This window comes from Lethenteron reissneri, chromosome 3 (genome assembly GCF_015708825.2).
Source record: "Lethenteron reissneri isolate LAM-NWPU_2019-01 chromosome 3, ASM1570882v1, whole genome shotgun sequence".
Classification (NCBI taxonomy): Eukaryota; Metazoa; Chordata; class Hyperoartia; order Petromyzontiformes; family Petromyzontidae; genus Lethenteron; species Lethenteron reissneri.
Genome location: NC_083781.1, coordinates 6,921,292 through 6,935,387, shown reverse-complemented (window position 1 = coordinate 6,935,387; position 14,096 = coordinate 6,921,292). Strand labels below are relative to the sequence as shown.

Below are 14,096 nucleotides of genomic sequence, written 5' to 3'. Positions count from 1 at the left end.
AATAAATCACGAAGTTATTATTTTATTTTATTTCCTTATTACTTTTATTAACTTTTATTTTTTACCTACGTGACTTTACCGAAAAAAACCTAACAGCATGAATCCTTGCAGTCACGAAAGCTTCAAATCTTGAATTAATATTCATTATTTTCGGTGAAGAGTTTTGGATTTTTGTTTGTTTATTGGATTAGAGATTTGCAAAAACACATTTCAACGTGTTCCTATTTTCAGACGTTTTTATCGATGTTAAAACAGGTGTGGCTTTGGTCGTAAGTTGTGCGTACATTGGCACCAACTTGTGGCAAGCGTGTTTAGAATTGCGTAATAGTAGGGTCACAAGGTCATGCATGATTGCCAAGGGCAGACGGGCAGTACATTAGGCCCTGCCCTTCCCAAGACACACATGGGCAGTCGCGTGACGAGGCAGCTTGGGGAGATGAAGTGCTGTCCGGGCCGAGTCAATACCTGGGATGCTATTGGAAACAAGACCAACTATTTATTTTACCAGGTAAAGTTCACTGAGCTATTACAAATCTTTTTCAGAAGCGACCTGGCCACAAATGATAGCTCAACGAAGTGGCTCATCGTGTGGACATTTAGGGCAGGCAAATACTCAATGCATGTTTCTAATCGTGGAGGGGAAAACTGGAGGACCTGGAGAGCAATCTACGCGACTACGGGGAGAACATAAAAATTCCAAAGACCTATTGCATACCAGGCAATATATTAAACATCTCGCCACCGTGACGCACTCTCGCTAACGTGTTGGTCTTCCTTCGTATGGCTGATGTAGATGCAGAGCAACATTCAGGTGGTCAGGCCACACAACTGTAGCAGGAGCAGCGAAATGTATCGCTGTGATGTCTCCCTTCATATTTGTGGATCGGGCATTGCATCGTTATATACATGGTCGGTTCTGGATGGCCACAGTCACACACTGAAGTGTTTATTTTATTTTACATTTGTGCATCAGGTATCCGCATCTGCCACTGCATGATCGTGAGGATTAATTGACCACACCGGAAAGAGAGGAAGACCTAACAATAGCTTGACAAAATTTGATTTAAAGCTTTCGTGACTGCAGGGATTCATATTCTTGGTTCTTTCGGTAAAGTCGCGTAGAAAGGAAATACTAAAATAATAAACATATACAACAATAAAATTATCACGACGTTTCGACTGCAACACAAACAATTATCATCAGGTGTGAAATCCACAGCAAGGAAATTTTGCTGTGGAAAATTTGCTGTGGATTTCACACCTGATGATGATTGTAAGGACATTTGTTGTGGAAAATTTGCTGTGGATTTCACACCTGATGATGATTGTAAGGACATTTGTTGTGGAAAATTTGCTGTGGATTTCACACCTGATGATGATTGTAAGGAAATTTGCTGTGGAAAATTTGCTGTGGATTTCACACCTGATGATGATTGTAAGGAAATTTGCTGTGGAAAATTTGCTGTGGATTTCACACCTGATGATGATTGTAAGGACATTTGTTGTGGAAAATTTGCTGTGGATTTCACACCTGATGATGATTGTAAGGACATTTGTTGTGGAAAATTTGCTGTGGATTTCACACCTGATGATGATTGTAAGGAAATTTGCTGTGGAAAATTTGCTGTGGATTTCACACTGATGATGATTGTAAGGACATTTGTTGTGGAAATTTGCTGTGGATTTCACACCTGATGATGATTGTAAGGACATTTGTTGTGGAAAATTTGCTGTGGATTTCACACCTGATGATGATTGCTTGTGTTGCAGTCGAAACGTCGTGAGAATTTTTTAAAATATATTTTTATTTTATTATTTCCCCGAAAGAACCAAGATATAATAGCTTGACAACATAAGATATTGGTGCCAGAAAGATGTGGCACTACTTCAATATATTGGCACGAGGCAGAGGAAAGTGGCAACAAATGACGAAATCTGCAGTGGCCACCAACGGACTGATGCCCATGGATCGTGATGATGACCTGCATGACGTCAACCCCCATCCTGCAGTGGGATTTTAAAAAGTACTGAACATCTTACATAAACTATGCAACTGAACGCTGGCCATCCATCCCAGTACCTTGCCAGTGTTGACTTGCCAGAGCCCGGAGGTCCTCGTAGCAGAAACAACAGCTTCTTGGGACCCCTGTCGCCACGTTTACCGCCGTGCTGGGTCTGATGGTTCTGCTGGATCATGGAACCCCCATTCCTTTGGGGTTCTCTGGGCAGCTCTCCGCTGCCATGGCCTCTGCTGCCCTGCTGGTGGCCTCCGTGTCCCTGTTGGCCCTGGACGTTGCTGCTGTGAGGGCTGCCGTGTGTGTAGCTGCCCTCGGGAGCCACATTGAAGCAACTTTGCACCTCCGAGCCCTGAGAAGGCCACCGCCGTGTTTTTCCCTGACTGCCAATCGGTCCCTGGGTGCCCCGAGGGTAGGAACATCCATGCAAGTCCTTCGAATAAGATCCTTGGATTTCTTGGGAGTTACATAATCCTCTGGTGCCATGGAAGTTACCTGACCCTATGGTCTTGTGAGGGTAATGTGACCCTCTCGTTCCCTGAGGGTGACCTGACCCTCTAGTTCCCTGACTACCTGACCCTCTCGTGCCCTGAGCGTGACGGCCCTGATCCTCTACTTTCCCTGGGTTAGTTGACCCTACAGTTCCCTGGTGGTTGACTGACCTCGTGCTCTGAGCGTGACCTGATCCTCTACTTTCCCGGTGGTTAGTTGACCCTACAGTTCCCTGGTGGTTGACTGACCTCGTGCTCTGAACGTGACCTGATCCTCTACTTTCCCGGTGGTTAGTTGACCCTACAGTTCCCTGGTGGTTGACTGACCTCGTGCTCTGAGCGTGACCTGATCCTCGACTTTCCCGGTGGTTAGTTGACCCTACAGTTCCCTGGTGGTTGACTGACCTCGTGCCCTGAGGGTGACCTGATCCTCGACTTCCCCGGTGGTTAGTTGACCCTCGGCTTCCCCGAGGGAAGAGAGGATGTCCCTGGGTGCCCTGAGGGCACCTGCCCCTCATGCCACAAGGGCCTGTCCCTCTCCCTGTGAAGGACGTCGCATCATCCAGGGCGAGCTCCTGAAACAAACGAGGGATGTCGACAGCCATGGGTGGTCTGATCTACTCGCTGAAACTGAGCTGAGCACAGGCAATCAAAATTTCATCACTGAAAAGAAAACCCCCACAAAGAACAACAAAGAAACGGCTGCACCAATGTCCGCATTCCCCAAGTCACAATAGAGACCCAGGCGGGGCCACGCTTTGCTAAATAACACTAAGGCATATCGTGTTTTCGCTCCCTTCATGCACGGCTGCAACGGGTGAACTCTTCTCAGTAGACTGTGTCGGTATTTGTTTATGTTCTACAGGAGCCGTCCACGGCTTCGGACTACTGTATAACCACTCCCCTCTCCCTCGTCCCTTCAACTACGACCCCCACAACTGGAGAAAGGGCGGCTGATGAAACCAAAGCAGTCGTCACTTCTGGGAATTATCATGCTCGGGGCGCCCTCTGGTGTCCACGCCTGGCACGGCCTCATCCGGCTGTGGATGGTCCCACAATTAATAAGTCCCATGGCCTAAGCCAGGGGTCGGAAATGACGACCACTTGTTTTCGAATTCAGTAAAAAAAACTACTTTTAAAAGCCACGACTCATGTGAATACGAGACGGGCCTTAAAGAGGCGCATGCGGTAGGTTGATGACCCCATGGTGCTGACACTGCTGCCACGTTCTGACATTAAGGCGCTCCAAAAAGTAAAACTTGTCCTAAATTTGGGATAATTCGCGTCTACCCACCAGAAAGCAATCTTTACGAGACCGGTTTACTATCACAGGTGCATCGTTACGCAGGCATAATTATACCCGTGTTTACCACTCAAAACTGAGTGGAGCTGTAATGCAGAAGTTTGTGCACCGAGTTATGAGCCATAGGTCACAAGTTCGATTCCTGGCCACAGCTAATATCAGAAGATAAGGGACTCAGTCCTGAGGCGCCTCCTCCACTAAGCCACATTAAGCAAACGTGGCGATGCATTGTCAAACAACCCCCACGGGTCAACATCATTCAGCCTTTATCCAGCAGCGAATTGACAAATGGCTAATTATTCAAAACTATTCATGAAGTCGATTGACAGTGTAAATTACTAGTTTGTGCTTGTATTTCATTAAAAATTATGTAGTATTCACCTGTCATACTGGTTTAAAGGCAAACGAGGTGAACGTTCGTTTCTATTCGTGAGCCCGTTAGTGAACGTTCGACACATTCTTATAGCATAAGGTTGTCCTCTCCATAGGATGACCAATCTTGACCTAGCAATGTGAATGTCATATCTTCGAAGGTTAACTCGGCCCATCAAAAAGAGGTTCGGTTTGTTTGAATTCTCGGAATGCAAACCTGACAATTTATTTCATTGTTGAAGACAATATATTGATGAAACCAGTGAGTCCGTGTACGGATGACCAAAGTGTAGTATGATAGTGTTTGCATTACATGTTTGAGACTAAGCAGACATTTTTAATGTTTGAGTACACAATAGCAATGTTTAATGTCGAAAGATTATGCATCTTTAAAATATACAACTTTTGTACAAGTCATCCCTTATTTCATAAGGCTCACACATTCTCAAATATATCAATGTATTACTGCAAATACAGAAAGCATGCATATTGAAGCAGTTTATAGGTTTCAGGTGTATACAAATAAAGGCAAAATAACAATGTGGCGCAGTTATCAAATGGGCAAGAAAATTGACAACTACATCTTATAATATTTATACCATATGCTTAATTAGCTTGGTTAACTTCATCCATGCAAGGACAGATGCAGTCATGTATACACTTAAAAAGTATTTCTATTCAAATGTTCGGCATTCTACCAATTCCAGCAACATGTTTGTTTTAACACAAGGGTTAAAAACTGTGGAAGCATTCAATATTGGATTTTTTTGCCGTTTTTAAAAGCTGCCTAAAGCAGCAGTGGGCATCTCTTGGGCAGTTTGCATTTCATTGAAAGGCAAGCTCACTAGAGCTAAAATATCAATATTAAAATACATTAAAGTGTATTACCAATTCTTTTCTGTGGCTGTAACATCACATACTATTTACAATAAAGCCTACCATAGGTTAATGTCATTTAAGTTAATTAAAAAAGATTCAAGTCGTATGCAATTAAAACATTTGTATACATTGTCCCTAACTTTAACGCCAACAGGAATATTGTACAACAGCAAAAATACATTTAGAGATCAATGGTGGTACGTGTCAGAAAATGTAGGGTGTAGTACCACCAATAATGAAGGACTTGATTCTGTCTGGTTAAGGTTGCTCATATGTACAGTAGTGGTTGTGGTGTCTTGTATTTCAGCATGTTCTTATTTGGTTGCTTCGAGTGATGAGGGTACCCAAACAGACGGGGTTTCTGCTATCAGAAGCTGCTGCCAAAAGTCGTTTCTCGTCTGCAAATTTGGCACCACCCAGTTGCACCTTCAAATTTACTTTTGGAGCTATACTGGGTGCCAAATGTCCCCTTTAGTTAAGCTGAAATCTAGTGATTATCCCCTGAGTATTTATTTTCCCAATTGTCAAGCCAGTATTGCCAAGTAGGGTCAACACCAACAGCAGGTAATGCACCATCACTTCCCATTTAAAAAAAAATGCCTGTTAACATCCATTCACAATAAGTCCTAAAAATAGTAATTCATTCTGAATAAAAAGGATTAGCCTCTCGAGGTTATCGTATATAATCTATCTCTACTCGGTACCTATTACTAAGGCATTTGACAAAAAAACTTGAATATATGCAAGCCAGCAACAGCACACAAATTCCAGTATTTATTTGTGATTAAGAAAATTGTAGTTATATGGAACGCCTCAACGAGACCAACATTTCCAGATGTGCTCGCCCTCCATTAGGCAGAGGAATCCATTTTGGAGTTCTGTTGCAGCTGCGATGAAGTAAATAAAAATGGCCACACATGTGTATTCACATTTGCTATCGAGTAAAATTATGGCATTACTGACTTTTTAGAGGCCACCACAGGATGACTTCTACTCAGTTTAAAAACTAAATTACATACATTTATCCCGACTTTAATTACCGTTTTGTAAGTTTTATAGCATGATGGTAGAAAGACGTAACAAGTTTGTCCAATATGATAATTGGTTTTTTACCCTTATATCTGGCAACAAAACTGACACCTTTTTACAAGGAGTCATGTTTGCATAGACCGCAATACCTGCAGTCAAAATACAAACAAAAGAACATAACTCTGATAATGTGCACTGTCCTTGAAGTTGATTGGTCCACACCCGAGACATCTTTCCTTAGAGCCTAGTCTCACATGGGTTGGACCAGATGACTATTCTTGAAACACTCGCTTGTTCTCCTTTTTTACTCCAATACTTCGGGCTCGAGTTCAGGCTCGCCCCCCCCACCCTGTTCGTGCGTCTTTTTGTGGCGGATCAGGCTGTATGATATGCAGAACTTCTTGCCGCAGGACGTCGCACACGAATGGCTTCTCCCCCGTGTGCGTCCTTCGGTGGCGCGCCAGGTTGTTGGAGATGATAAATTCCTTTCCGCAGTACTCGCATGTGTACAGCTTCTCCCCAGTGTGCTTGCGCAGGTGCACCCGCATCATGTGTAGGTGGGGAAATGACTCCTCGCACTGCTCGCACTGGAACTCTTTGCCACCGGCGACGTCGATGGTCCTGTATTGCGTGTACGCGCGGTACTTTGACTCGTTTTCCAGACTCTCTTCCGCCCTCTGCAGTGCGTCCAATGCTGCGGCGTTTTCTTGGCTGGAGGTCGGAATCTCGCACGACTGGCCCAGCGAGAGGCTACTATTGTTGCTATTGCTACTGTTATTGTTACTGCCGTGCACGTCTGCATGGTAAGGGAAGCTAGCGTAATTCGAGTGGCTGCCTATGGGTAAACTTCTGGACACGTAATTTGAAGCACCCAGCTGAGGCTCACCTGGATCAGATTCTATTATCTTCTTGTGACCTGGTGGAATGAAAACATAAAGAGAGCACTGCTGAGAATTATTATTTTTCAAGTTAGCTCCATTTACCTGCATTAGTAAGTTTGTTAAAATCCCTTATGCTGTGGCACAAAAACAGAATGTTGGCAGGAAAATAATTACACACTTTATAATCCAAATACGGCTGATGTGACAGACCATGTGCTTTGCGATGCTGATTTCAGAATAGTTCAATCTGAGAACTAAAAGTGATGCATCATTGTACAATCAAACCTGCCTCACACTAAGCACCGTCACTATTCCTCAAATGCAGGAGAGCTAGTGCAATTGTTCTGAAGCCTGAGTTTCATAAACTGCAGTCTTTGCAACCCATTGTCTGCCTTCCACATGAACCAACATTTCCCATTCAAACACAAATAGGCTGAGATACGCTACACACCGTTGATGATTGATAAACATCTCCTATCATATACATATGTCCCAATTCAAATTTAGAGAATCTTAATTTGAATTAGTGCCCGTTCTCACATAGGACACGTTTACAAGGTCAGGTACCTGCAGGGTGTAGCGTTAACATGTATGGGTCATGATGAATGGCGTTTGAGAAATGCAGTTTTAACAAATGCAAGACCAACTTAACATCTGTTGTACCCACAATTACAGAATGCCCAAAATTAACATGCCACACTTGTGCAGACACGATCCACAATTTTCAGATTATCCCATAAAGTCTGGTCTTAAAAACAAACCGAACCTATTTGAAGGTGTCCCCAATCCCTCATACTAACATGACTGTTTGCACACCAACAAAGTATTGAGCAGATTAACTTTTATTGATGCCTATTGAAATGTACGCAGTAAATGATTAAGGAAATACTTTTTTAAGTATATATCAACAGCACTTGAAAAAAGGTCCTATATTATAACTGTGACTGCACGTGGAAATATTAAAGTATAGTAAAGAGAAACACTGAAAACAATTCAGTGGCAAAGGAAATTGTTCATTCAAGCCCACCATCTCAATGTACATCTTTTAATAAAAAATACTTTCACTTATAAACATGAACACCTTCCTCCCAATTCTTGAAGCAGAATCTCCCCAACTAAGTAAAGCTCTCCAATTGGCCTGACGGAGCCAGATGTGACGCCTACGCGAGACCGTGCGTCTTCATGTGACAGGAAAGGCCATAGGACCTGGAGAAGCGTTTCTCACACAGCTGACAGGCAAACGGCTTCTCCCCTGTATGCGTGCGCCGATGCCGCACCAGGTCGTGCGAGGCGAGGAAGCGCTTGCCGCAGTGCTCGCATGCGTGCGGCCGCACACCTGAATGCTTGCGCTCGTGCGCCACTAGGTACCACTTGCGTTTAAAGCACGTGCCGCACTCCTGACAGATGAACGGCTGGTCACCTGAATCACTCCTGCGCCGTTTGGCAGCCCGGGGTGGTGCTGACCCCGCACGGCCACCGCCGCTGCCCTGCGATTGAATACGCGACCTCGACGCCCAAGGTGAGGCGGCGCCGGGTGGATAAGCGGCCACGGGGGAGGACCAGCTGCCAGCCTCACCACCGCTTCCCCGGTTCGTCAACTCAGCCCGCCGGTGCAGCGCCGCTTGCCGCTCCGTCATGCGGCGCCCAGTCTCAGATGGATGCCGCGAAGATTCAGAATGGCCACCATCATCTGCTTCAGTTTCATTTTCACCGCTTTGATTCCAGCTGTTTGCTAAAATGGACAAATTAGTAGTTTATATGTGTATGTAACTACAAATAAATGTACACTTGTTCACCAAATGTTAGATTTAATTTATAATGAATCGTTTACCATTAGTGTGATCGATTAATCTCTTCCTGCTTTTAACCCATTGAGACCCTTACTAAATATGTAGGGTTCTTGGTTGCTTGTTAATTACGAGCTTGGATGAACAGTTGTGCCTAGATTTGTATTAATTCCTTTAAAGTAAATGGTACGGTTTTCTCATTTAAAGTGGCATGTCCTATTCTGTTGGAATAAACATTTTCAGTTTTGATGAGAACGTGGAAAAAAGGTTTGCATTTTTATAACGTATTAGTCCCCTGGACTTTGATGTATAATTTCAAATTATTTAAGGTTAAAGACCAGTGTCCACCTGCTCAAACGAGCACCGACCAGAGCCCATGGTATGCATTCCACATTGTTATAGCAGGAACAAAACAGCTACTCTGTTACATCCCAACAATTTAAATAACCACAATGATGGCCTCGGTTACAATCTCACAACTATAAGCCTGCAGATGTCAATTGAGTTACACTGAGCCATAATAAAAATCAATTTACCTGCTGAAGCTTGCCCAGTTTCTAGCTTCACATCCTTCACACGGTAGTCACCATCAGCTGTTTCTACCACTTCTTGTAAACCATGTGAATCTTCTGGGAAGCTCCCAACATCACCTGGGCAGCAGGTTATCCGTTAGCCTGCACCATCATTAGAAGGTGAAAACACTACAACATCAAAAGGATAACTGTAAATATACCTCGAGCTTGAGCGTTGTCGTAATGCTCCATTTTGACGTTGTAACCACTCCATTCCTGCTGTTCTGTCCCTTCCATGTCCTCCAGATCAGTGGCCTGCTGGACTGCTTCAGATTCTGACTTGCCCCCTAGACACAGCAGTGCACATGCTCTCATAACTGAAGCCCAACTCAAATGAGATGGTTTCATTAGACGATAACGGTTTTGGACTAGAAAACATTAAAAAGCAGCTCAATGATGAATACAGCTCGGCAATTTGATCACAATGTAATACATAAAGTATGCAGAACATTTCTATATTTCACACTAATAAGATCTCGTATCAAACTACAGACTTATTCATGTATTTATTTTGTACTAGCTTGTAAACGCATGCATATATGTACATACATGCACAGGCACACAAGATACAGTGATACCGATTCATGGAAGTCAAAATGTCGTGGCATGACGTCACTGAAGTTTACCATCTTCCCAAGACTGGGATTGGTTGTCTTGTGCATCCTCAGGGGGTCCATCAGGCACTGCAGGGGCATCAGTCTCATAGACTTCTCCTCCATCTAAAAACGCAATTTAAAGCAAAACAAAGATGACTTATTGAGGCGTTTCATTAATCTTCCAACAATACAGAAATGCACTCACCTACATTAATAATACATTGAGCATTCTGTAAAGTATGAAAAGTAAAACCACAAGATATAACATTATTCAGTCCTTGTCTTCATATCGTGTTTGATAGCATGAATGTACACATATTTAATGAAACCATAATAAGCATACACCAATATACACATATTGACCAACTACTGAGTAGTGAACTGGGGTGACTTTTGAACTATTAATAAGTTGTACATTTTCAGTTGTGAAGCTGTAGATCCTTGATATCTGTGAACGAATAAAAAAGGTGTTTGGTATTCTTTGGGTCTTTCGTTAAATTCTAGATTTGAAGTTTTCGTGACTGCAAGGATCCATGCTCTTTGGTTCTTTCGGTAAAGTCACGTAGATAGGTTCAAAGAAAGTAACCAAAAAAACTACGACGTTTCGATCGCAACACAAGCATTCGTCATCCTGATGACGAACGTTTGTTATTTTCTTTGAACCGATCTACGTTACTTTACTGAAAAACCCAAAGAATATGAATTCCTGCAGTCACGAAAGCTTTAAGTCAAGATTTAGGTGTTTGGTAATTTTATTTTAAACAAAAACTAAATGACACAGCCATTTCAAACCGTCTCTCTATGCTCAAACAAGCATAATGTGGTGCTCATCTCCTCTGGCAACCCTGAGAAGATATAATTTCACAATCATATTGATGGGACAAGTCTTGCTACAGGACAATTGTCTTTCACAGTGACACTAATTTAATCAACCTCACAGGGGAGATGGGTTGAGTCAACCCCCAATCGGAATTTGAACTTATGACCCTTTGAATTGTGAGTTGAGCACTTTGACCTCAGCACCAATCAGCCAGACAATAGCCACAGCAAAGTTGCATTTCTTTGGCTGTTTTGTGATTAACAATACCGTCTTCTTGTAAATACGGGCTCAGGCCTTCTTCCACAGCATTAGGGTAGAGTGCAGGCTCCAGGCAGCTGAACCTCTCGGCCGACTGCAGCAGCTCCTGGCTCAGACTGTTGAGCATGAGAACGATGGCGTCCAGGAGGCCGCTGAGGAACGGTTGGAAAGCAGTGGCTGCCGCAGTGGCCTGGAGTACTCCTCCAGCTACCCCTGCTCCGTCGTGGCGCTTGGGAGACGAGGCCTCAGTGACGCGGCGCAGCACAGCGTAGAAGGCGAAGGGCAGCCTTTCCCTGGCAGCAGCGAACAGCTCAGCCCTGACGTGGGGCTGCTCGGCGCACGCCAGGAACGCCTCGTAGTCGCCGATGCCCAGCTCCCTGTCCACGGCCTCGGCCACACTGAGGCTCACGCCGTGAGCGGCCAGCCACGCGGGGAAGTCCTGCCGCGGGTTGATGCTCGACACTGCCGCCGCCACTGCTGCGGCCGCCATGGTTGACTTTGAGAGCAGCTACAAAAACGTTTTTCTTTAAAACTTGAGCAGGTGCATCCTAAACACAGTGCAGACCACAATTAATGTTGTTCAACTGGCTGAATGTATTGAAAGATGAGAAGGAACCCACAATGACATTGACATAGACCAGCATTAAACATTTTGGGTACTGATCAGAGGTAAATTTGGAAATGAGAGTCTAAACTTTAAATTACTTAACGTGTAGCCCTTTCTCAATCTACTGTTGGATGAGGCCCTTTTTTTTGCCATGTCGTTTGGGTTTTATGACCATAGCTCACCACATTAGTGAGTGTGGATTTGTGAAGGGTTCAGGACGCCTAAAACCGGTACAGGTTTCAATATCTTACTGGAAATTAGAACTGACGTGCTGTGAATTTCGAGTCATGTGCGAGATACTGCATACATCTAAACCAAATATTAATCAACCTTGCTGGCTACTCTATGAATCCCAGCAAGATATAATTTACTGAGAGCAGTGTAGCCAGCCTCCTTAAAAGCAGATGTCTTTTTCTAGCGTCTAAAGAAATCTCACAACTGTGCGTGCCAATGTGCAAATTCCAACTTGTCACCACCCAATAACACATTCTGCGAATGAATATACACGATACATAACTTTAAAACTAGACTATTATGTAACTTCTGCGTTGTGCGATGGTCAAGGAGATGGCAATATGTCAAGTGAGTTCATGAACCCCACTGTGGGACCTTTCAATGTTATTCTTTTGTGCGCGTGATATTTCTCCACGTCCTTAAGCTTCCTGCCACATGCATGGAATTGACCAAACATGCCAATGCAGGAACTTACAAAAACTCGGTTAAGCTTTCTTGAATAAAGGTTCGTAATTCAAAGACAAGTCTTCACCAATAGGGGCTAATTTTACTTTCATAAAAATTAGGCCATGGCCCACATTTTCCATAAATACTGTATAGCGTTCAACGCACATTATTGAAGAGTAGTTCCGTCTAACACCAAGAAACGTTATGGAAATCGAAGAAATGAGCCAACAATAAACCCTCTTTCACTATACACGTGGGCCGAATGAGACAATGCCACCAACACCGCTCCACACGAGTGAAGTTGTTGTCCATGGGTAGCTCAAAAATAAGACTTTTAAATCGGCGATACTTTCTACATCGCAATACACACAAAAGGTTAAGTGGCGCCGCACTTTATTCATCGTATAATTGCGAATTTCACCTCAGGGCGGCAATTGGGGCCTCACACTAGACTAGCCAAACCGTATCGCCACATAAAACTCGCTTCGCTCCAATCTGCCCGCGTGCCCTACTTACAAAAACGCGTTCGACAATCACACATCGTCGGTCGGTCGCATTCATCACCACCGCCGCCAACTAATGAGATCAAGCGAAGCAAATGAAGAGAAGAAGAGAGAGAAAAAAAACCGCGGCAAACCCTCACGCAAGTCGAGAAGCGGGGCCCGGCAGCAACCAGCAGGCCGTGGGGCCAACACCACCACCACCACTTCCACACACCACGACCCTCTTGCAATCTCTACAGCGCATAAGGATAGCGCGGTCGACACGCACGCACGCGATTGGTCGTCGTAAAAGAGGTGGGGGGAGGGGGGCTTTGAGCGCGCGCTCAGGCTGGCCAATTGTAACGCGGATGTTGGGGTGGGGGCGGGGCTAGAGAGAGGCGGCGTCCAATCGCGAGGCGTGAAATTGCCCGGTGGCTCCTATGCTGGGTGGGAAATGTAATTTCCTTTCTGGCGCCCCCCCCCACCCGCCCCGCCCTGCGCGCGCTTGTGGGTCACGTGACTTCGTGTTTGGGATTCTTGGGTTGTGGCCACGCGCTGTTGTGTGCTGGAACGTGTATGGGTTTCGTTCACTATCTGTTCCCCAACCCCTTATGGTGATAAGAACATAAAAAAAACAAATCTAATTAATAAAAAAAAAATTATTTAAAGATTTCGTGACTGCAGGGATTCATATTCTTGGTTCTTTCGTTAAAGTCACGTAGAAGGGAAATAATAAAAGAATAAAAATATTAAACAATAAAAAATTATCACGACGTTTCGACTGCAACACAAGCAATCATCATCAGGTGTGAAATCCACAGCAAGAAAATTTGAAAAAAAATTGTGAAATCCACAGCAAGAAAATTTGAAAAAAAATTATTGCTGTGGATTTCACACCTGATGACGATTGCTTGTGTTGCAGTCGAAACGTGATAATTACAGTATTTATTGTTTTATATTGATTATTTCCCTTCGACGTGACTTTACCGAAAGAACCAAGAATACTAATCAATACACTTTTCATTTGTATGCGTTCAAGTTCAACGTGTATATAATTTACTTACGCGCATTGCTTGTGTTGCTATTGGCGTACTTGGAATTATAAAAGTAAATGGATTCATATAAATGCGTGTTTATATTAAAAATTTTTGTACGAGTTGTAGACTACGTGCATATTGTCCCTTCGATATATATGAATTTCAACATTGGTCATTAACACTGGCCTTAACATGAATACCATAACAGGTGAAGTTTCGGGCAATGACCCTTTTTCATACCACACGAAAGATTGCCCTTTTATATTATACTTTATTAAAAATCAAC

The 14,096-nt window shown here is 43.8% G+C and overlaps 1 protein-coding gene across 5 annotated transcripts; it reads right to left on the bottom strand.

Moving 5' to 3' along the window:
* Positions 1–4,485: 4,485 nt before the first annotated feature.
* On the bottom strand, positions 4,486–13,069 carry LOC133345562 (specificity protein transcription factor 3-like). 5 transcript variants are annotated; one of them, XM_061556466.1, is made up of 7 exons: positions 12,935–13,069; positions 11,013–11,551; positions 9,956–10,048; positions 9,491–9,616; positions 9,294–9,407; positions 8,391–8,702; positions 4,486–7,005 (listed from the first exon to the last, which is right to left on the bottom strand). In XM_061556466.1, exons 2-7 carry the CDS (start codon positions 11,491–11,493, stop codon positions 6,419–6,421), a joined length of 1,713 nt encoding a protein of 570 aa, XP_061412450.1. In that variant the 5' UTR covers positions 11,494–11,551; positions 12,935–13,069; the 3' UTR covers positions 4,486–6,418. The 5 variants fall into 5 exon arrangements, with proteins under 5 accessions (XP_061412450.1, XP_061412466.1, XP_061412458.1 ...); XM_061556482.1 differs by having other exon boundaries at positions 11,013–11,499; positions 12,935–12,972; XM_061556474.1 differs by having other exon boundaries at positions 12,929–12,949.
* Positions 13,070–14,096: the final 1,027 nt, after the last annotated feature.